The sequence below is a fragment of the Petaurus breviceps genome, unplaced genomic scaffold (genome assembly GCF_028583685.1).
Source record: "Petaurus breviceps papuanus isolate PSGF00001 unplaced genomic scaffold, PetGlider_PUasm1.0 164, whole genome shotgun sequence".
Lineage (NCBI taxonomy): Eukaryota > Metazoa > Chordata > Mammalia > Diprotodontia > Petauridae > Petaurus > Petaurus breviceps.
The window spans coordinates 14176709-14201073 of NW_027185735.1; the positions used below are offsets into that span (position 1 = coordinate 14176709).

At 39.5% G+C, this 24365-nt stretch overlaps 1 protein-coding gene across 3 annotated transcripts in view; it reads left to right on the forward strand.

Annotated features, from left to right (window-relative positions):
* Positions 1–1413: 1413 nt before the first annotated feature.
* Positions 1414–24365, forward strand: part of MTHFD1 (methylenetetrahydrofolate dehydrogenase, cyclohydrolase and formyltetrahydrofolate synthetase 1) — an 88547-nt gene continuing 65595 nt past the window's right edge. Inside the window, exon 1 of one of the 3 annotated variants that reach the window (XM_069082359.1) lies at positions 1414–1637. In XM_069082359.1, coding sequence (XP_068938460.1) covers positions 1597–1637 — 41 coding nt within the window. In that variant the 5' untranslated portion in view covers positions 1414–1596. The remainder of the gene's footprint in view (positions 1638–24365) is intronic. The other 2 variants (XM_069082358.1, XM_069082357.1) reach the window with 2 other exon arrangements.

Here is a 24365-nt window from a genome sequence, read left to right on the forward strand (position 1 = left end):
AATTTACCAATAAATAGGATCTCAGTTTCCCCAGCAATGGTCCAGTGCTCTCTCCATTGTGCCACTTTGCTACCCCATAACACCTTACTAGCAATGAAATAATGGAATTTTAGCCAGAATAACTTTAGAGATAATATAGCCCAATTCGTTAATTTTATGTATGGAAATATAAAAAAGGCATAGTGAGGCATAGGGATTAAGAGACTTGTCCAATGGTAAGTATAATTCAATACCATATTTGGGGATACACATTTTAAAGCAACTACCACTAAAAAATTATAAGAATACTTAAAAGTTCAAAGGTTCATAACTCTCCCACTATTGCCTCTGAACCCAGATCACTGGGTTCTATCTGGAAAGAGCTTTAAAGATCCAACACCCTCGTTTTACATATGAAGAAAGCTTAGCCTGGCTAGTGCCTTGACCAAGGACACACAGGTAGCAAGTAGATCTACATCCATTTCTGATCCTCTAACCCCCCATCTCCCTGCTATTGCACACACTCGATTTGGAGACCAGGAAAGCAGGAAAAGAATCCCCCCAATACACCTAATAGGAGGTTTGTGCAGAAGGGAAGCTGTTTCAGCCTAGGTCCTCAGTTTCTTCATTTGTAAAATACGGATAACTCCGACATTGTTATATCATATATTATAATAACACACTATCTCTAAATATCCTTTCCCCAAGGGGATTTCCTGATCTGGAATGTGTGTGTGTGTGTGTGTGTGTGTGTGTGTGTGTATGTGTAAATTCAGAACCAGTGTACCTGGTTTATTCCTTTTTTTTTTTTTTTGGTAGGAAAAATACAGCCTTACTCCTTTACTATTGATACATAGGAAAAAGCCTGACACAGGTCCGAGCATATCCTTGTGTCAATTAAGAGACGCAGTATATTGGTCATTGCAACACCCTCCAGGTCAAAGTGAATACATTTTCTAGGAAACCAGAAGCGAAGTCCAGAGCGCTTTTCATGACAAGCATGCTTTGGTGAGCTGAATCAGTAGCGACGGGGCAACGTTCAAATTTATCCCTTATGAGCTCCCGTAGGTAAGTGAACACGCCAATTTGGGGAAGGTTAGCCAGAGGTCGGCCTAGCCGTCCTTGAAGAGCCAGACCGTTCACGCGTTTCCTCCGCATGTAGGGACATAGCATGTATAAAAACACACGAGCCACGCCTGCCTCAAGGGAAACAATTTCCACTCACTCCAAACCCACCCCGCCTTCCCGTCAACGCCCCTGTCTTACGCCCCCTGATTGGCTAGAATCGAGGACGAGCTAGAATAAACACTAGCGCGCGGAGTGCTTTTCGGTCTGCCACCCGCTATGATGACACGTTCCGAAACCCCAAGCTCCCTCCAGCCAATCACTAGCGGCTTCCTCTTTCTGTCTTCTTTCTCCCCGCCTCTACTCTTCCACCCCCTCCCCCCCTTCTGGATTTGGCGCGCGCGCCAGCTCTCCTGAGTCCAGCGCCTGCGTAGTGGTTGTCGAGCCGCTTGGTGGGCAAACACGTGGGGTCTGTTGCTGCTGTGCCGCTCCGGGGTTTCTTTTAGCTGGAGGACTGTGGTACCCGAAGGGGGCTGTGGACGGAGAAGGGCTATGGCGCCAGCAGAAATCCTTGACGGGAAGGTGGTCTCCGCGTAAGCCACAAGTCCTTCCAGCTTGGGGGCAGGATTCGGCTGTGGAACCTGGCGGGGGGGGGGGGGGAACCTACACACCCTCGCGGGTCCCTGGATCTTGCTGGGGTGGGGGGAACGGGAGGAAGGAAGCAGAGTTGTCCCAGGTGGAGCAAAGGGCCCCGTAGGACTTGATCAGGGATGCACTCGTTTCCAGAGATGGTCCTGGGGCCTAGAGAAGGGTTCAGGTTCATGGCAAGGCTTCCCCATAGGATCTGCGTACTTCCCATCCTTCCAGGTAGTGGGACACACTCTCGGTGGCCTAGGACATGATTTGCCTTTTCCTTTAATAAAATTTCCTATTATCTATTAAGATCGTCAGATTCCACTTTCATTCCTCAGGGACCACTCCTATATGTCTACTGTTTGGAATCCAGGAAGTACTTTGGGATCCAAGCAATCTTAGCACTTATTCAAGCTAAAAAAAGGGGGGGGGGAACCCCATTTTCTACCCTTTCCCATCCTTAGTATTGAAGACGGGTAATGATCATTTTTATTGTTGCTGTGCTTGAAAACCACTAGGACTGGAGAATTGACAGATCCTGTCATGTCCCAGAAGTATGTTTGGTGGATATGTGATTGTCAGAAACTTGTGGTGCAATGTATTTCTTTTCCATGGAGTTGTAGAACCTAAAATTCGCTGAGGGGGAATAGTAGGGGACTGCTTTGATGCATTATTGTAGATGTGAAGGTGTGTGACATTCTTAAGGAAAAACATTCTTTTTGAATCCTGCTTCTGGGGACCTTGTTTGTCACTTAATAACTGATACAGCTTAAGTAGCAAAGTCCCAGGAAAGCTGTTCGGAGTGTACTAAGATAGCATAGTTGCTCCCAGACCATACTTTTGGCCTTTAGAGATGTTGAGAGAAATGTAAAATGTATTAGAGGTAGCCAGTTAGGGTGAAGAAATTAGTTTCTTGGACTGAAAACTTTATGGGGGGAGACAAGGAGACAAATCGTGTAGCTGAAGAATTGATGTCTTTTAGTAGAGGAGAGCAAGGACTATTTTTTTCTTTCCTCTTTTATACATAGTGGGCACATGATAAAAGCTTGTTAAATTGAATTCAAGTATTTGAAAGGTTGTGATGTTCAGTGGGATAGATTTATTCTGCTTGGCCTTACAAAGCAGTACTTGGAGCAATGGAAAGAATTTACAGAAAGCCTAAGTAAGGCTTGATAGAAGAAAAAGCTTCCTAATGATAGAAAATTGTTATTTTTATGACTGAAAATTGTTCATTTCAAATATAATAGGGACTGCTACTCCTTTAATGATCCTAGTAATTAATGTTACTCTTGATTAGGTTGAGTTGAACTACACCCCCCACCCCCAGAGAATTTACGGTATAAAAGAAACTTGCTTAAGATGGATCTCAGCTTCTATTGTCCTCGCCCCCTTCCTTTGGGATTCTTGACTTGAAGGGCAAAATAGCCTAAATGAAATGGTTTTCCTTCAGGGCCACTGGGATGTCATGACCAGGCCTTGCTACCTCATGCTACCTCCTCCCCCTCTTTTCCTAAAATTATAAAGAACCTTTCAGTTCTTTATAAGATGAGAAATCCATTGTGTTCTGCACTCGTGTGTCGTAATCCAGGTGGCAGTTTTGCTACCCTGTTAAAGATGTCCTTGTCCCTCACCTCATGGCTATGATTTATTTCAGGACTTTACTAATAATTGAAGTTATTCAAAAGTAGAGTGGTGAAGGGAACAAGCATTTTCTGAGTATGTAGTACATGCCAGGTACTGCACCACCTACTTTACAAATATTTCATTTGATCCTCACAATTCTGTGAGATGTAGGTACTATTATTGTCCTCTTTTTACAGGTGAGGAAACAGGCAGATAGGGGCAAAGTGACTTGCTAATAAGTGTCTTAAGGCCAGATTTGGGCTGAAAGTAGCAGGTTATTAATTCATGCTAGAGGTTTTCAAGCACTGGTCAGGTGTGTTTTAGAAAGGATTCTTGTTGAGATGTAATTTTGTCTGTGGCCCAGTGGGTTTTGTTAATTTCCCAACCCCAGTGAAGTTCTGGATGACAACAATAGTGAAAATGACCTTTGACTGGTATCATGAAGGGAAGCATCCATGTGACTGGAAGACTGTTTTGAGTTGTTGGGCTTTTTATTTGTATTTTTAAGATGAATAATTCATTGGCAAGGTCTCTGAGGCTCCTTCAAACAATAAATTTGAAGTGCTAAATCATTTAGGCCTCAATGCCCTCTATCAATGTCCTAAATCACTAGGCCTCAATGTCTTCATCCATATATAAAATGAAGAGACTGGATTAGGTGATTTCTAAGGTTCCCCTGGCTCTAAATCTTTGATCCTATGATTTGTGTCAAAACAGGCAGGTATGTGGCACAGTGGTTAGTGTACTAAGCATGGAGTCAGGTAGGCCTGAGTTCAAATATGGGCTCAGACACCATCTGTGACCCTAGACAAGTCACTTAATCTCTGTCTGTCTCAGTTTTCTCATCAGTAAAATAGGAATAATAATAACTACTTAGCACAGAACTTGGCACATAGCAGACACTAATTTTTCCTTAAAGGCTTATTTTCCTCCTTTCTTGTGTTAAGTTTCTGTTTCTCCTTGCTGGAATGCTACATCTTCCTTTCTGCTTGTCATCACTATATATTGCTAACTTTACTGGTGTTATGTTTCAGTTAAAAATAATTTTTATTTTCTCTGTACTTAAAAGACTATCACAAAGTATTTTTTTTCTCTCTCAGAAAGTCTTTTTCAGTAAGAATGGTTATGAAAGAGATGAAACCTGGGCCTCCCTCTTCCTTATTTAATTACTTTTTATCTCCCCCAAATGACTTGTATTGAAAACTGAATCTTTAATACCTTTGAAATATTTCTATTATATTTGCGAAAGTGTCACAAAGTATAAAGAACCATACATGTATATGAAAAATTATTATTGATAATAGAATTAATAGCATAGGTAAGTAATACTTCAGTGTTTGGGATTTTTTTGGGGGGTGGGGTTTTTTTGCTGGGGGGAAGGCAGGGCAATTAGGGTTAAGTGACTTGCCCAAGGTATCTCCAGTCTGTTTTCTTACAGATTCCTTAGAACAGGGAAGAAGTTGCAAATATTGGCCAAAAGGAAAGCTGAGGAATTATTTGTGGATACTTACTCATGAGAAGGAACACAATATGGTATAAAAGCACTGGAATGAGAACCCAGAGACCTTACTCAGTTCATGTCCAGTAGCTTTTATATTATCACTATTAATATTATTGCTATTTTACACTAACTAGTTGTGTTACCTTGGGTAAGTCATGTAACTTCTCTGAGCTTGTTTCCTCATCTATCAAAAAAGACAAATAGACTAGATTATCTCTAAAGTGGGATTCTTAACCTTTTTGTGCCATAGATGTCTTTGCTAGTATAATAAAGTCCCTGTTCTAATGGACTTGTAAGAAAACAGACTGGAGATACCTCTGTTGATCCCTGTTTATTGTTTTCTGAATTGCTGATCAGTAATGAAAGGCCTAAATAATTGCTTGAGTGGATAAATAATAGGAGGAAATGAAGGGTTGTTATATGTAATGAGACTGATTTCTGCTTACCAAATGAAAATCAGTTTTATGACTTGTGTCTTCCAGTATTATAAAGTCCTGCCCTTCCCTATTAGCCACTGAATCTGTAAAGAAGGAAACCAGAATTTATTGAGCACCTACTATGTCCCATAGTAAAACAGAGATCTTGACAGTTATCTCATTTAATCCTAAGAACCATTGGAGGTAGCTATTGTCATTTTACCCATTTCCTGTCTGAGGAAACTGAAGCAGACATAGGTTAAGTAACTTGCCCAGAGTCATATAACTACTGAGTGTCTGAGACCTGATTTGAGCTCAGGTTTCCCTGATTCTAGGCCTACACTCTATCCACTGGGCCACCTAGCAATATCCAAGGCTGAATCCAAAGTGTACTTAGAGTCTGGTGAAGCTTATGGTTAAATTATCAGCCGATGATAAAGCAGCTCAGCTACAATACCTTTCTTCAGCCCTGTTAGTGATCAGAGACAAGAATTGATGCCAGCTCTCACTGTGCAGTTGAAGATTCATTAATTTATATTTCTTAGCATTCAAAACTGATCCTTAAGGAAGCAATATTGTAGATCTCACTTTACTATGTGGAGACTTATTTTAAAATCACTTGGAGAGGGCAGCCAGGTAGCACAGTGAGTAAGAGCACCGGCCCCAGAGTCAGGATGACCTGGGATGGAATGTGGGCTCAGATACTTAGCACCACACCCAGAAATAACTGGTCATGTAACCTTGAGCAAGTTACTTAACCCCAATTGCTTTAAAAAAAAAATCACTTGGAGATCCTTGAATAAAAAGACATGTTTAATGAAATACTAGTTTGTTTGACCTTATTAGGCCTTCAAATTAGTCTGGCATATGGTGTCAGAGAACTTACACATTTCTGCTAACTTGGGAGTGAAAAATAAGAAAATATCCATTCCTAAGTAAAATTGTCAACATTTCTAAAGCAGTTACAGTTACAACTGACTCCTGAGCTAGACTAATCAAAGCAGTATCCCCATTTTAGAGATGAAAAAACTGAGACTCAGGGAAGAGGTTGTAACATTGTATAAGGAAAGTGTTTCATTGATTGCTCATTCTTTATTTTGTTTATTAGTATATTTTAATTTTGCTGTCACATTAGCGAAGCAGGTTAATAGTTTTCTTCTACAATATGAAGTTAGTTTGGTAAACTTCTTTAGTTGACTTTGGATTTTAATAACTACATGTGCTTTTCAACTAGGATAAGATAACTAAAGTAAAAAAAAAACTTCCTTGAATACCAGGTGGTATCACAGTCAATGACTTGTTTTTACATGTATTTCTGTTTTATCATATTTTATGATAAAGTATTTTCATGCAGAATTGGATTATGGAATCAAACATCCAAGGCAGAGTTAGAATGAACAGAAGAGACCCCTCAACAGAGTATTAGACTGGAAAGGAAGGTCACCATTTTTCAGTAACTAAGACTCAAGGAAATGAGATGTATGAAGACACAATAGCAAATTAGTGAGAGTTACAGCTAAGATTGAAGCTCCCAAATAGTCTGCCCATTATGCTAAGTGTAAAGTTTATCTTTGTAAGCACTAGCATACTCAAGGCAGTTTGTACTATAATGAAAACCCTACCATTATCCTCCCTTTAAAATTAAGAAAAAGGCATTTCCAAGTTAGGTACTTTTTTATGATCAGGCCAGTAGTTTGGTCTTGGGAATTTCTTATGAAATCAAAGTAGTCATTTGTACCTTTGAGAAAGAAACAATAGTAAACTTTACTATATTTCAGGCAGGAGAATTGAGTCATTCAATCATAGAATGTCAGTGGCTAACTATTAAAGTTGGAATGAAAAGTTTCAGATGCTGTTTTGAAAGTTTCTTTGAATTTTTGACAGCTTTATTTTTTCTTTAACTTATCAAAAGTGATCACAAGAAGTTGTAAAGTTGTATTATTTACTTGTATAGATTTTCTTCTCAGTTTCTCTTTTTTATTTACATAATTACATAAATTATATTGAAATTACTACTGCTATTGGATTTTTCCCCCAAAAAAAGCTCATGGCAATATAAAAAACAGATTTGAAGAAGGTAGAAATTGTGATAGATTCCATAAAAACTGACTGTGTATTTGTATCAGTATCTGTGATCCTACTTTTAAAGCAGAAGTATTTATGTAATCCCTAGTGGAGAGCATAATTACCTTAATTGCTTTTCTAGACCTAGATGAGTTTTAGCTCCATGTGAGGGAAATTTTTCTAATAATTAGAACCTTCTAAAAATAGAATGTCCAGGATTTGTTTTGTGAAGTTTGGATTCAGTCAGAGGGCCTCTCTTGAGAACCTAGAGAGTCACATGTGGCCTGGAGGCTGCAGGTTCCCCACCCTGCCCTAGATACTTTGAATTTAAGTTTTAAGGCCATTGAGAATCTACAGGATTCCTGATGTTATCCAGTTACAGTGCAGTGGATAGTACAAAGAAATAGTATGGCTCCACTTGGCAAAAAGGTTAGTATTTATTTTAGACACCAGAAACAACAAATAGCATAAGTGGTTAATTATACATGTTACTTATATCTGTATCTTTACCTAAATGTAATTTGACCTTTGCATTTGCAGCCAGGCCAACAAAACTGGCCAGAAAATGGAGAAAAACTAAATTCCAGGTTTATGAAAGCCAAATTTCAATTGGCGGAGATTCATTTGATTGGAATAGAAATGTGCTGTTAAACTTTCATCTTTTGCCTCCCTGGTTGGATTAGGCTTTTGACCAGCAAGGTAGTGCCTCAAACCAGGGCCAATAAAAATATTTGTTTTAGCTCAGGTAATCTGATCAAGAGACCTTTAAGGTGAAAATGGAAGGAGAGAGAGAAAATTGCTCGAATCTGTCTACCAAGTCTCTTATCATAGAGAGTAGCAGGTACAACAAAGGAAGAAGAATAGCAGAAAGAGGAACTTTCATGGAATACAGTATTCAAGAAGAGAGCCAGGAGCAAAAACCCTTCGTTCAGCTGTCTATGTCCAGATGCATGAAATATGGATCATAAACAGGGTGAATTAGAAAACCTAATGCTGAAAGACAAATTTGACCGGAGAGGTATAACTGAGATGTGTTGGAATAGGATTCATAACTAGAATATGGCCTTTGAAGGACATATCTTATTTCAGAATGAACAAAAAAAGATAAAAGGGGTTTTGGAGTAGCATTTTATATTAGGAAAATATTTTCATGAGTTATAGGGCAACTAGACAAGGAAATAGAATAGAGAGCCTTTAGTTAAGGATCAACAGAGGAAGTGTTTTAGGCCTGTGATTTGGTGCATTTGGCATAATATTCCTTTCCCTTGTCTTCAGCACTTTAATTTTTATTATCTTTTATTTTTATATCTCCTTCATTTCCCACAATATCCTTTCTTAACAACCAATAAGCATTTGTTAAGTACCTGCTTTGTGCAAGGCATTCTCCTAGGCACTTGGAATACAAGGACAAAAGTGATACTGGTTCTTGCCCTCAGAGAACTTATATTCAATCTAGGGAGGCAACATATACATATATAGGTAGGTACAAAGTAGACACAAGATGATATGAGATAGGAAGGCCTAGCAGCTGGGGGTTTCAAGAAAGGAGTCATATAGAAGGTAGTATTTGAACTGAGCCTTTCAGGGATTCTGAAAGACGGAGATGAGAAGGGAACTCACTTTCAGGTATGGGAGATGACCAGTGCAAAAGAACAGGCATGGAAGTTGGAATGCTTTAAGTTCCTGGAACCCCATGTTAAGAATGTAATATGGAATGAGGTTGGAAAGGTTGTGAAAGATCTTACATGCCAAACAGGAATGTATAATATTTGATCCTGGAGATAAAATGAGGGCTATGAAAGTGTAGAGAGAAAAGAAATTAGGGCCTAGGACAGAGCCTTAGGTACACCCACAGGGGCTTATTTTAGGTAATGATCCAGAAGAGGAAACTGAGAAAAAGTAGTTAGAAGGGAAGTAAGAAGACAAGAGAAAGCAGCATCACAAAAGCTCTGAGAGGAGCAATCATCCAGGAGTAAAGGGTGGCAAAATAGGTTCTAATTGTTAGAAAGTTTTTCCTGACCCCAGTCTTAAATCTGCTTCTTCAAGTTAGACCCATTGCTCCTACTTCCTACCTGTAGGGCTAAGCAGAACAAGTCTGACCCCTCTTTCAAATTGAAAGAGCTCTTTCCCAGCTATTCCATTGCTTGAAATCAATTCAACAAGTATTTATTATGTACCTTTTTTATTATGTACTGTGCCAGGCCCTGGAGATACAAAGAAAATGAAAAAGCCCCAGCTCAGAAGACACCAATTCTTTACCTTCATTTCCCCTAGTTTTCAGCCCAAGAAGCTAGAATTCCTACACCTAAACCTCTGCCTTCTAATACTGTCTATTTTTCTCAACAGTCACTCTTAAATCTTAACATTATACTTTAAGAGCAGCATTCCTGGTTATTCAGTAAGCCATTTCTTAACTACCTTAGTATTCCAGACCCTGTGCCAAATCTTGGGAATACAGAGAAAGGCAAAAGACAGTCCCTGTTCTAGAGGCTCCCATGATCTAAGTGTAAAACCAATCGCTAGAAGCTCTCCTGAGGACTGCTGCTATGAATAACTTTAAGAGTCTAATCGCATAGTATAATGAACAACATAACAAAACAACTTATTACTAAGGTGGTCACATAGTCTTAAATAAAACATTCATTCAGTATATCTTATAGTCATTTTTAAGGGATAGCAGAAAATACAAACACTATCCACCCCTAGGTCACAGTGAGTTACAATTTCTTCTGTCAATACAGAGTATCCAAGTAAAGTCCTCTTTCATCTTGACTAGAGGCTGGCTTCCAATTATCCTTAAGCCAGTCATCCTTAAGGGGTAGCAGAAAGTACAAACACTATCCACCCCTAGGTCATAGTAAGTTACAATATCCTTCAATACAGAGTATCCAAGTAAAAGTGCTCTTTCATCTTGACTGGAGGCTGGCTTCCAAACCCCACCTCCTTCTCACTTCTCCATGACTGCTCCCATCTCTTACCTGGATTCACACATAGGCATCTCTTGCTCCTGTTCTATATCTCAGCACATAGGGACTGCTCCACTCCATGCTCTTCACAGTTTCTGTTTCCAGGAAAGCAAAGCTTAACAGGGCTATAACAATATTTACATACATTGCCTGCGCTATCATCTCAATTCACTTTCTGTCTGAGAAACCAATGCAGAACAACAGACAGTACTTCTGTCTGAGAAATCAACACAGACCAACAGACAGACCGAACACTGCACATCACAAACATTCTCACTCTCAGTTCTGCCTATTCCCAGCTCTGTTAGTGTTCTTATTTGTTCCTTCCTTTTCCACCCTTTTTGCAAGTTCTTCCCCATCATGGGCTCCCACATGATTACATTCTGATTATATTCGGCATAATTAAGGGGCAGGAGAGATATTCAAATTCCCCATTGCCTATTAATGTCAGTACAATGTATACAGCTTCCAATCAAAGACTTAATACAATCAAAGGTAAGGCTGAAAGACACTTGATTAGCTAAAACTCAATCCAGAAAACAGCAAAAAAAATCTAGTTTTGCTTACCATTGCAGGGAAGTAATATGCAAATATGTACACATAACTGATAGAAAGTAATCAACTGGGAGAAGATCCTAGAATTCAGAGAGATGGGAAAAGGCTTCCTGCAGAAAGTAGGATTTTAAGGAACCCAGGAGGCTAAGGTAAGGGAGAACATTTCAGAAATGAAGGACAGATAAAATGCCTGGAGCTGAGAGATACAGTGTCTTGTTCAGAGCACAACCAGGAAGCCAGTGTCACTGTATCAGAGAGCAAATAGAGCATAATAAGGTATAACAAGATTGGAAAGGTTATTATAAAGGGCTTTGAATGCCAAACAGAGGATTTTATATTTGACTCTGGAGGTGATAGCAAGCCACTGAAGTTTGTTGAGTATGGTAGTGATAGGCTTTCTATGCTTTAGGAAAATCACTTTGTTTAGTGGAGGATGGACTGAAGTGGTTAGAGACTTAAAGCTTAAAGGTTAAAGACTTAAAGGCTGTTGGAGTAATCTAATCACAGGGTGAAGAGAGCCTCTGCCAGTGTGGAGGGTGTGTGAGAGGAGAGAAAGGGTCATATGTGAGAGATGTTAGGAAGGTAACATCATGGCTTTGGCCTTGGCCACCAATTGGATATGACTGGTGAAACACCTTGTTTGTGACCCTGGAGGACTAGGACTGTGGTGTTGCCCTTAACAGTAATAGAAAAGTTTGGAAGAGAGCAGAGGTTGGGGGGAAGGTCATGATTTCAGTTTTGGACATGTTGATTTCAGAATGTCTATAAGACATACAATTTGAGATATCTAAGAGACATTTGGAGATGTGAGAATGAAGGTTAATAGAGATGTTAGGATTGGATATAAATCAATCTGAGAATCATCGGCTTGGAGATAATAATTGAATTCTTGGAAGCTGATGAGATAGGGTCGAAGATAGAGCCCTGCAGGACACCCAAGATTAGCAGGTATGACCTGAATACAAATCCAGCAAAGGAGATAGAAAAGAATCATTTAGTAGAAGGAAAAACAGAAGAACAGTGTCGTGAACATCTAGGGAGAAGAGTGTATAAAATAGAAGGTAACAGATTACAGAGAGGTCAAGAAAAATGAGGACTGATACAGTGACTAAGGGATCACTGGTAACTTTGAAGAGAGCAGTTTCAGTTGAATGATGAGGTTAGAGGTCAGATTGTAGAGACTTAAGAAGAAAAGGAGAGGAAAGGAACAGGAGGCACCTATGTTGATAGCAGGAAATATGGGATAGTGGTGGGAATGAAAGGATCAAGTGGGGGGGATTTTGAGAATGGAGGAGACATGGGCATGTCTGTAGGCAATAGGAAAGCAGCCAGTAGAGAAGAAGAGAGGGGGGAATGATAGAGGAGGGAAATCTGCTGGAGAAGTTGGGAATGAATGAGATCTCCTTTGCAGGTAGAAGAGTTAGTCTTGGCAAGGAAAAGGGCCACGTCTACATGTGAAACAAGGGTGGAAGAAATAGTGGCAGAAAGCATCTTCTGAGATGGAGGGGAAAAGAAGGAGCCTTTGGTGAGAGGCCTCAATTTTTTTTTTCAGTAAACTATGAGCAAGGTTTTCAGTCGAGAGGGTAAGGAGGGGAACCATGGGAGGTTTGAGGGGGAATGAAAGGTTTTGGAAAAACTGCCATCGATGGTGGGGTTGAGTCAATTGGGGAAGTTTAGGATTGCCCAGTAGCAGTGAGAGCCCAGATGAGGTGTTAAGTGCCCTCTGGGTGCGTTAAGGAACAGAGTAGCTTATGTAGACTTTATTGTTTAAAATATCAGAATTATTAACTGATAGATGAGGTCAAGGGCCTTAGAATCATAGATATAATGCTGGAAGGAAGTTCAAAGGCCACTTCCTCATTTTATAGATGAGGAAATTGAGGCCCAGGGAGGTCAGGTGACTTGTTCAAATTTATAGTTGCTATCATCTGTGGTTATTTGAACCTAGGTCCTAACTCTGCAGCCAAGGTTCTTTTTGCAATATCACACTGTGTAACAGGAATAGCATCCAAAAAACACAGAGTTCTTCCCCACATCTTCACCTTTCACATCTTCAGTCCTGTATCTGTACTGCACTAGTTCAGTTATGAGGTAGTCTAAATAATCTACATCTAAAATAAATGATTATATACGTAAGTATAAAATGAGGAGGAAGGGAAGGAAATAATCACTTATATAAGATTGCTATCTAAATTGCTGCTATAAATGTTTTTAAAAGCAAACCAATAGCCATGTGAAAAAATGTTCAAATTTATTTATAGTCAGAAACATACAAATCAAGACAACCTGAAGATAACACCTACTACATGGAAAAACATTATGTAGAACAATATGTAATGTTATCTGATTGTACCTTTCAAACAAGTGATTCCATTGCAGTCACACAGCAAGCATTAATTGTTTACCTTGTGCCAGTAATTGTGCTAGGTAGGGGGGTAAAGACCAAAAAAAAGAAGTCATTTTTTCTCTCAGCTTAAATTTATTGGGGAAGACAGCATGTGTACCTGTTAAGTATAGGATGACATAAGAATTGGGAACTAACTCCAGGGTGAGGAACTATCATTATAAGTTGGCACCTTCTTATAAGACTACTTGTAGTGTTAATTGCCTAGAGCACCAAGAGTTAAATATCTCAGGGTCACACAGCCAGTTTTGTGTGTCAGTGGCAGGACTTGAACAACTCTCACAGATTTTTTGCGACAGGTAGTATGTTCCAAGTATAGTCAACAGTCAGTGCAGAGGCACAGAAATGCTGGTGAGGAGACAAAGCTAGTCTGGCAGATTGTGCCAGATGAGAATAGGAGTGGTGCATAATGAGGCTGTAAAGAGGTTGTGGCAGGTCTTAAAAGCCAAACAGGAGTTTTTAACTCTTAACCAAAGGACAATAGGAGGCCCTGGAATATAAGTAGAGGATCATGGTCAGAGCTGTGCTTTAGCAGCTGTGTGGAGGAACTACTTGTGGTAGAAAGACCAATGAAGAAGCCATTCTAGTACTCCAGGAGACCAGTGATGAGAATCTGTGAGTAGTGAGGCAGAATAAGGAATGGAGGTAAGAGATATTGCAAAGATAGAAATGAATGAGTTTGGCAGTTGATTGGATATATAGGGCAAGGAAGGGTGAAAAGCAAAAATGATGCCAAAGTTTTGAAACTGAGAGCCTAGAAGAGTAGTGGTGCCTTTGAGTTCAGAAGAGGAATGGATTTGGGGGAAAGATGATGAGTTCTGTTTTGTACATGATGACATTGAGCTGTCTATGGGACATGCAATTTGAAATGTCCAGTAGGTGATGCAGGGGTGAGTGAACTAATGAGGTCACCTGGAGAGAGTGTGAAGAAATGAGTGGGTCCCAGTATAGAGCCTTGAGGTATATTCACAGTTAGGCATAATATAGATGATGACTCAACAAAGGGGACTGATGAATGGTCAGAGATGTAGGAAGAGAACCAAAAGAGAATAGTGGCGTGAGAACTCAGAAGAGAGAGAATACAGGAGAATGTGTCAATCGTGTCAGATGCTGAAGAGAGTTCAAGAAAGATGAGAACTGAAAAAGTCTAATTAGATATGGCCATTAAAAGGTTATTGGTAACTTTGAAGATAGCAGTTTCAGTTTAATGAGATCAGAAATGAGATTGCAGAAATTTGAGAAGTGAATAAGAGGGGAGGCAATAGAGGCAATGAGGGTAGATAGCTTTTTTATGAATAATTCATTATACAATGAGCAGAAAAGGATGATTGTCTAAGAAACTAAGCTACTATATATAGTTTTTTTTAAGTATATAAAGAATTGATAAAAATATGAGACTATGAGCAGTAGTTTTTGGAGAACTGGAAGCAGTCAACAGCTTCATGGAAAAGAACACAATTACTACTACTAATAAGAAAATACAAATTAGAATATTTAAGTTCCATCCCCAAAGGTTACACCAATTACTTTCCTCAATTAATTAGTATGGCATATACAGTTTTCTCTTGAGTTTGGCTGAGAAAAGGAGGTGAGATATAAGACTTTATCTCCTCCCAAAAATAAATCATAAAAAGAGGAAAATCAAAAATAATTATCACAAAATTTGAGAGTTGGAAGGGCCCTTGGTCATCATCTAACCCAGCTCACATGCAAAGAATCTCCACTATATGATAAAGGATGAGTAGTCATCTAATCTCTTTTTGAAGATCTCCAAGGAGAAGTAATCCTCTACCTCTTAACTTTTAGGCCCTCTAATTGTTAGAAAGGGATGTTTCTCTCCCTCCCCCCCCCACTTTAAATCAAGCCTAAATGTGTCTGTTTGCACCTCCTGCCAATACTTCTAGTTCTACTCTTTGGGGCTGTAATATGGCATGGATCTGCTTTGATACAGGCAGCCAGGATCCATGACCTGTAAATACCAACACTGCACTTGCTCGTAAACTTAGGAAATCATTATTGGCATACTACCTCCTTTGTGTGTTTCTCTTTATATTAGACAAGAGCTAGTCGGTAGGTACAGATAACTCCTACTGGTTGTTTGGGCTGCCACCTCAAGAATAAAGTGGTATGAACCCCTTATCTCCAGCTCCACTGTCTTCACTCTGGTCAAATCCAGTGGGAATCTGCCTGGAGCTGAGTTCCTGCATTACAGGAGGAAAACTGAACAAATCTAACCCCTCTTTCACATCATAGCCTCTCAGATACTTGAAGAGAGCTATCACTCCCTCCCTGAGTCTTCTCTTCTCCAAAGTAAATATTCCTAATTCCTTCAGCAAATCCTCAAATGACATGAATTCCAGATCCTTCACCATCCTTGTTGCCCTCCTCTAGACTGTCTAGTTTATCTGTCCATTTTTATTATGAATTCATAGCCTTGAACTGAACATAATGCTCAAGCTGTGATCTGTTGGAGGCAAAGTATACCACTCTCTTCTTGGAAGTTATTGTCTCTTCTAATGCAGTTCAAGATCACATTAGCTTTTTTTGCCTGCCACATCTACTTTCTCAACATCCCCGCCATCACTCACATTCCTTACTCCTGCTCCATATCATACTTGGGAAGCTGAATTTTTGGTATTCACGTCCAGGACTTTACGTTATTCCTATTGAATTTCTTCTTGTTAGATTCAAAACCAGTGCTTCAGTCTATTAAGATAATTTTGAATCTTGATTTTGTCATCTACTATGTCAGCTATAACCTCCCCCCACCCCCAGCTCTGTGCTATCTGCAAATTTGATGATTGTGTCATCTAATAAGCCTTTAATCCATGTTACTGTTTTAAAAAAAATAATAAGTTAACCCACACTGGTCCAAACACAAATCCCAGGAGTACTCCCCTGGAAGATCCCTACCTCATTAACATTGAATCATTAACAACTACTCTTGTGAACCTGGCTGTCCAGCCAATTCTGAATCCATCTGATAGTGTCATTACCTAATCCACATCTCTCTATTGTATCCACCAGAACAGTATGAAATACTTCATCATTAAGTAAACTCAATCCACAACATCCTCCCCATCTAGTAACCTTGTCCAAAAACAATGGAAATCAAGGTGGTTTGGCACAACTTATTTTTGATGAAGCCATGCTGGGTTGTCGTAATCACCACTTTTCTCTTTTCACCAACCATCTCTTTAATTGTCTGTTCTAGAATTCTTCTGGGAGTTGATGTAGTTTACAGGATCTCCTCATTTCCCGTTTAAAAAAATCAGGATATTTGTCCTTCTCCAGTCTTGTTTTAGTATAGTTTCAAATATTTGCAGTGACTCAGTAATCACATTTACTTGTTCTTCCAGGAATATAGTTAGCTCTTCTGGGCTGGGGGACTTGGATCCATCAAGTGCATCTAAGTGCTTTCTTGTACTCTCCTTACTTATTTTGGGCATCAGCTTCCTGTTAGTCATTTCAGTGCACTTGACAGGGGAAAAATGGAAACAAAATGAGAATGAGCAGCTCTGCCCATCATCACTCCATTTATACCAAGCAAAGGTCCTTTGCTTTTTTAGTCCTCCTTTTTCTTCTAGTATAGCTTAAAAAAAAAACCCCAAAACCTTTATCTTCAGCTTCCCTTGCCTGCTTCCACTCATTCTAAACTTTAGTATGCCATATACTTTATACTGGTCTTTATATTCATCATCTGCTTATTTTTTCTACATTTCTTTAATAGCCAAAGTAATTGATGAATTCCCTGGGTGTCCTTATTGGTCAAATCTCATTTTTCTTTATTGTTGGAATTGTTTCTTTTTTGTATCTTCAGAATGCCATTTTTGAGCATTTCTCATTTCCTCTAGTCTTGTCTTCTTCTGTGACATTTTGTTCCATGGGAGATTCTACCTTTCTTTCCCCTAAAATTCTTTAAAATACGCTTTGCCAAATCTAGGGTACATGTCAGACTAATTGGGAAATAGCACAATAAATCATGATATGTTAATGTAGTGGAATATTATGGTGCCATAAAAAGATAAATATGAAGAATACTAGGAAATGTGGAAAAACCTATGCAAACTACTGATCAACTAAACCAGAATTGGGTCCATAATAATGGCAATTATATATAAAAAAAAGATAAAGTCAGAAATATCAGAACTTGCCGTGTATAAAGGGACATAAAACAGAAACCGTTTTACTTAATTGTTAATTTGTTAATTCATTTGGTTCTACTTTGGTGAAGGCTAAGAGTTTAATGTAGGATTTTATCACTTTATTTTATTTTTTTGTTACTGATTGTTAACCTTGTAAAAAAAACACTGTTCTTTTTACATATTTTATATTTATGGAATGTTAATTGTATACATTTATATACTATAATTCCCAGCAAGAACTTTTTTCTTTTTTTTAATCAAATGCTTTATTAACTTCTGATTTGCATCATTCATTTCCGCAAGATTTTGAGTTACAAATTTTCTCCCTGTTTTTCCCCTACCCACCACCCCAAAATAGCGATCCCACTGGATATCCCCTCCTCCAATCTGGTGTCTCCCATATCTTATACCATACCCCCTTGTAATGGAAATGCAAATTTAAAGAGGCTAAAGTGCACCTGGAGCCTGGGATAGGAGGCTTGTTTTTCAGTAGATACTTTTTGATTGGTTAGTGGGTCAATAAGGTTGTTAAATTCTCTGAGCCAGGAGAAGGCTATATAAGCCCTGATGTGTAGCTTTGTTTTGGGGCTCACTTTGAGAAGTGTTCTGTGATTTGATCTGGATTCTGGGAAGCTGTTGTCCAGAGCCCCCTGGCTTTGAAACCCAGATGTTGATTTGGTATGGATATAATGGTTGGACAGTTCGGAAAGCTGTCTATTTGATCTGTTTCTGTCTTGATAATTCTGCCTGTGTACTTTGAAGTTCGGGGTGCTGACCTTTTTCCCCTGAACAAGGTAAACGATATATGTCTGACTGATTAAAGTAAGCTTGTTAACCCATTTTGAGTTACTTTCCTTTATCAAAGCAGATCCAAGAACCTGTGGTGGCAGCAAACCCTGAGGACGCTTGGGGTGCTTGCTGCTACAAAATGGCGTCACGAACAGGATCTGCAGAGTAAAAGGAAAGTATGGGGGCTGGGATAATTGTTTCCCAGTTGTGGTAGCTGTGACTCTGTGGAGCTGTGGAGCAGGAGAGAAGAATGGCCTGCATGCGGATTTCGCTGAGCTGAGAGTGGGGATGGTGAGCTGCCTGCATCGGGACCTGGGCAGAAGCCAGGAGCGGCTGCCGCCTGTGGGAGGAGAAGGAACCCAGGAGTTCAGAATTCAGCCACAGGAAAAGATAACTGAGCAGCAAAGCAGGGGCACTGAGTGTGTTTCCTGGCTGCATCCCACAGTTTGGGACCCAGGGAGAGGATGGACTTGTGACTATGGTGGGTGGGATGAAGTGCTGTGAACCCCCAAGGACCCCACCTTGTTGGTTTTGTTGCCCAGCCCCCTCTCTGTACTTGGAAGCAGAGGCTGGAGCTGTGTGAGGGGAAGGACACTCCCTCCGCCCAAGAGAACTTTATTTGGACACTTGTTTTGAATTGAGGTGATAATGCAATGTACTTTGTGTTTGTTTAAGGCCCAGTGGCCACTTTGATAACTTTAGTTCTGTATCTTGAAAATGTGACCTAAGAGATGCTTAATGCTAATTCAAAAGTAAATTGACTATGCTATGGGCATGAAAGATCTTGGGGCCTAATGTAATGGAAATGTACATTTTAAAGATCTTCCCTGCCCCTAGGCTAAAGTGCACCTGGAGCCTGGGGTGGGAGGCTTGTTTTTCACTAGATACTTCTTAATTGGTGAGTGAGTCAATAAGGTTGTTACATTCTCTGAGCCAAGTGAAGGCTATATAAGCCCTGATGTGTAGCTTTGTTTTGGGGCTCACTTTTGAGAAGTGTTCTGTGATTTGATATGGATTCTGGGAAGCTGTTGTCCTGAGCCCCCCGGCTTTGAAAAAACCCAGATGTTGAAACCCAGATGTTGACTGGGTATGGATGTAATGGTTGGACAGTTTGGAAATCTGTCTACTTGATGTTTCTGTCTTGATAATTATGCCTGTATACTTTGAGGTTCAGGGTGCTGACCTTTTCTCCTGAACAAGGTAAACGATACATGTCTGACTGATTAAAGTAAGCCTGTTAACCCATTTTGAGTTGCTTTCCTTTATCAAAGCAGATCCAAGAACCTGTATTGGTAGCAAACCCTGAGGACGCTTAGGGTGCTTGCTGCTACACCCCTCCAACTTTCCAGTAGGGCATTGGATCCCTATGCCCCAGTGCCTGTATGTCTTATTTCCTAGTTACATGTAAAATAATATTAATAATAGTATGTATGTATGTATTTAAACATTTGATTTTAAAACTTTGAATTCCAGATTCATTCCCTTCGTCCCTTGTCATCCACCCTTACTAGGAAGATAAGCAATTCAGTATAGGTTCTACATGTGTAGCTATGCAAAACATTTCCATAGTGGATATATTATAAAAGACTGACTATATACTTCCCTCCCTCCTATCCCACCTCCCACTTGTTCTATTCTCTACTTTGATACTGTCTCTTTTCAAAAGTGGGTGCTTCTAACTTCCCTCCCCCTCCCCCAGTCTTCCCTCCCTTCCATCATCCTCCCTCTCTTATCCCCTTCCCTGCTACTCTCCTGTAGGGTGAGATACCCTGTTTAGTGTGTATGTCATTCCCTCCCTAAGCCAAATTCAGTGAGAATAGGGTTTACCCATTCCTTTTTGCCTTCCTGTTCTTCCCTTCCATTGTAACCATTTTCCCTTGCCTCTTCTATATGAGATAATTTACTGCATTCTGTCTCTCCCCATCTCCTCTCATTATATTCCTTTCTCAGCTCTTAATATCACCTTTTAAATATCATCTCTTCCTATTAAATTGGTTCTGTGCTCTCTATCTATGTATACCTGTATATATATATATACACACATTCACATATGTATTCATACACCAATATACCCTCCTATATGACATATAGACATTTCTATTCCCTTCAACTATTCTCATACTTAGAAAAGTTTCATTAGTTATAATTATTGTTTTTCCTTGTAGGGATGTAAATAGTTTGACTTTAATAAATACCTTATGATTTCTTTTCCCTGTTTACCTTCTCAGTCTTCTCTTGCTTCTTTTATCTGAATGTCAAATTTTCTATTCAACTCTTTTTTTTTTCATCAAGAATACTTGAAAGTCCTCTATTCCACTGAATGACCATATTTTCCCCTGAAACATGATACTCAGTTTTGTTGGGAAGGTGATTCTTGGTTTTAATCCCAGCTCCTTTGACCTCCAGAATATCATATTCCACGCCCTTCAATTCTTCTCAGTGTAGAAGCTGCCAGATCCTGTGTTATCCTGATTGTGTTTCCACAATATTCAAATTGTTTCTTCCTGGCTGCTGGTAATATTTTCTCCTTGATCTGGGAATTCTGGAACCTGGCTATAATATTCCTAGGAGTTTTCTTTTTGGTATCTTTTTCAGGAGGTGATTGGTGGATTCTTTCAATCTCTATTTTTGCCCTCTGGTTCTAAAACATCAGGGCAATTTTCCTTGAGAATTTCTTGAAGGATGGTTTCTAGGTTCTTTTTTTGATCATGGCTTTCAGGTAGTCCAATAATTTTTAAATTATCTCTCCTGGATCTGTTTTCCAGGTCAGTGGTTTGGGGGTTTTCCAATGAGATATTTCACATTGCCTTCTATTTTTTCATTTGTTTGGATCTGTTTAATAATATCTTGATTTCTCATAAAGTCACTAGCTTCCATTTGCTCTAATCTAATTCTGAAGGAATGATTCTCTTCAGTGAGCTTTTGAGATTCTTTTTCCATCTGGCAAATTTGGCTTTTTAAGGTATTCTTCTCCTCATTGCCTTTTTGAGCCTCTTTTCCCATTTGAGTTAGTCTATTTTTTAAGGTGTTATTTTCTTCAGTCAGGTTGTTGACTCTCTTTTCATAATTTTCTTGCATGGTTCTCATTTCTCTTCCCAATTTTTCCTCCACTTCTCTTATTTAGTTTTCCAAATCCTTTTTAAGCTTCTCTGTGGCCTGTAACCAGCTCATATTTTTCTTGGAAGCTTTTGGTGCAGAAGTTCTGGCTTCACTGCCTTCCTCCTGTTCATTCTTTGATCTTTTTGTGCCCAAAATAGGAGTGTAAAGTTAGGTTGCTCTGCTTGCTTTGCTTCCCTCATTTGCTTATGTTGCCACTCAGTTACTTGACTTTTGGCCTTTTTGCCACAGTAGGACTCTGCTACTACACAGGGGAACTTCGTCCCAAATTGCTGGGGTTTTCTCAGCTAATGGAGCTGTTAGTTGGGTGCCCTCTCTGAAGCCTCCACACACTCTGGCAAGCTGGTTGCACACCTTAGGACCTCCACCCTAGACCACAATCCAGATCCAAGCAGGTTAAAGCAAGAGCGATTACCCCTCAGACTGGTAGCTTGGTCCCCATACAGTCTGCAGGCCAGGAGCTAAAGCTGCCACATGGCCGGGCTGCAGGGCTGCTGTGCCTCAGCCACTTCTCGCCCCGGGGGCAAAGGCTGACCGCACTCCGGAACTACTGGATCCCAAAGTGACCTCCCACTTTGTCCTTGGTGTCTATGTGTTCATAATGCTGGAAATCGCCATAGCTGCTGGTGATCTGAAGTCCCTCCAACTGAGGCTAAAACCTCAGGCTTTATCGGGGATGGGCTTGGTTCTCAGAGCACTGCACTGGCAGCTTCCTGCCGAGCTGACCTCAGTGGAAGGTTAGCTTTTCTGTGTCATGTAGTGGGTTCTGTAGCTCCAAAGTTTGTTCAGAGTCTCCTTTTACATGAATTGGAGGAGGTGGAAGCCAGAACCCCATGGAAGTCCTGTTTCTATTCCGCCACCTTAACTCTGCACCCCCAGCAAGAACTTTTAACTTAGTGCCACAATTATTGGTGTGATTTTCATTGACTTATAGACTGAGCTTCTGGGCCATGGTTATCTCACAGAAATACTTTGAGCGGTTTCATGCTAACTTAGAGAACTTCAGAAGTCATCTAGATCAAACAGTACCTCAACAAAAATTAATTCCACAATTTCTCCAACGAGTACCCATCAATTTCTGCCTAAAGATCATTTTCAGTGATGGGGCACTCATATTATCTCCCAAGACAATGCTTTCCACTTTTGCAAGTTCTAGTTGTTAGGAAGTTTTTCCTTATATAGAATTGAAATTTGCCCTTGAGACTTCCCATTGCTTCTAGTTTACCTTCTCTGACCCAGTAGAACAAGCTTAATTCTTATTGGATATGGTAGTACAAAGTGCTTTACTTACATTTTGTAGTTTTATCCTCAGAACAATTCTGTGAGATATGTGCTCAGGCATTGTTATCCTGATTTTACAGATGAGGAATGTAGGACTCATACCAACTATCTGTTGTCACTCACACATTATATGTCAGAGCCACAATTTAAACTTGTTTTCCTGATTCTGAGCTCTCGTTTCCTTTTTTTTTTTTTAGAGGGGGGAAGGCAGGGCAATTGGGGTTAAGTGAATTTTTGATGAAGTCTGAAATTGCATCACTTTTTTTTTTTGATGCCAGTGCTGTTACACTGTTGATTCATATTAAGATGGTAGTTTACAGAAATCCCAGGTCTTTTTTTTTTTAAACCAGAATTATTATCTTGGCCTATCTACCCATTCATATACTTGTGCAGTTGAATTTTTTTAATTTGCCCCCAATTAAATGTCATCTCATTAGATTGAGCCCATTGTTCTTCTAGTCCAGAGGTCAGCAAAGATGGCAGCACAGTCAGCAAGCTAAGAATGGTAAAAAAAAAAAAAATTTAAATAGTTTTATTCTATTTAAAAATGTAAAACCATTCTTAGCTCTCAGCAACAGACTGAATTTGGCTCTCGGGCTGTAGTTTGACTGTGTCATTCACCATGTTAGCTTATCCTTACAGCTTTGGTCTCTCTGTAAGTTTGTTAAACAAACTATCCATGCCTGTATCTAGGTTATTGATAGAATATGGAACAGGTGGAGTACAAATTTTTGTGACATTCCACTGAATGGATTAGAGAATGGATTGGAGTGGAAGAGACTTGAGACAAGTATACCAGTTGAAATGGTGTTGAAATGTTGAAATGGTCTGGGTGAGATGTGATGAGATCCTCAACTGGTGCCATGTGAGTGGATAGAAAGTGATATATATTCAAGAGATGTAAAGACAGAAATGACAAGATTTATCCACTGATTGGGAATATGAGATGAGTAAGGAGTCAAGGGTGACCCCAAGATTACAAACATGGAGGATTAGAATTGTGGTACCCTCAATAATATTAGGGAAGTTCAGGGAAAAGGTAGTGCTCGGGGGGAAAATAACTGGTTTCTTTTTGCAGATCAAAGCATACTATTTTCAACCTTTATTGTTTGTTTTTTTCTTTCTTATGGTCTTTCCCTTTTGTTCTGATTCTTCTTTCACAACATGACTAATGTGGAAATATGTTTAATGTGATTGTATATGTATAACCTATATCAGATTGCTGTCTTGGGAGGGGGAGGTCAAGGAAGGAGGGAGGAAAGTTAGGAATTCAAAATCTTACAAAAATGAAGGTTGAAAACTTCTCTTTACATGTAATTGGGGGGGGGGGGGGAATAAAACACTCTTAAGTGCAAAAATATATAAATATTTTAAATGGCCAGTTTTTCTGCTTAACCAGCCAGTGCAATGAAACTTGAACCCTGAAATTATATGTTTTAATTTCAGAGAGAGAAAAATGCATCTTAATTTCCTAGGTTGTGATTTCTGGTCAATAGTTAAGGGACTAACCTATATGAACAAAAATATTTATAGCAGCTCTTTTTGTGGTGGCAAAAAAATCAGAAATTTTGGGAATGCCTGACAATTGGGGAATGGATGAACAAGTTGTGGTATATAAATGTAATGGTATACTATTGTGCTATAAGAAATGATCAAGCAGCCAGGTTTCAGAAAAACCTGGAAAAACTTTCATGAACTGATGCTGAGTAAAGTGAGTAAAACCAGGATAACTGTGTTGTACACAGTAAAATCAACATTGTGCCACGATCAGCTGTATAGACTTAGCTTTTCTCAGCAATACAATGATCCAAAATCCCAAAACGCATG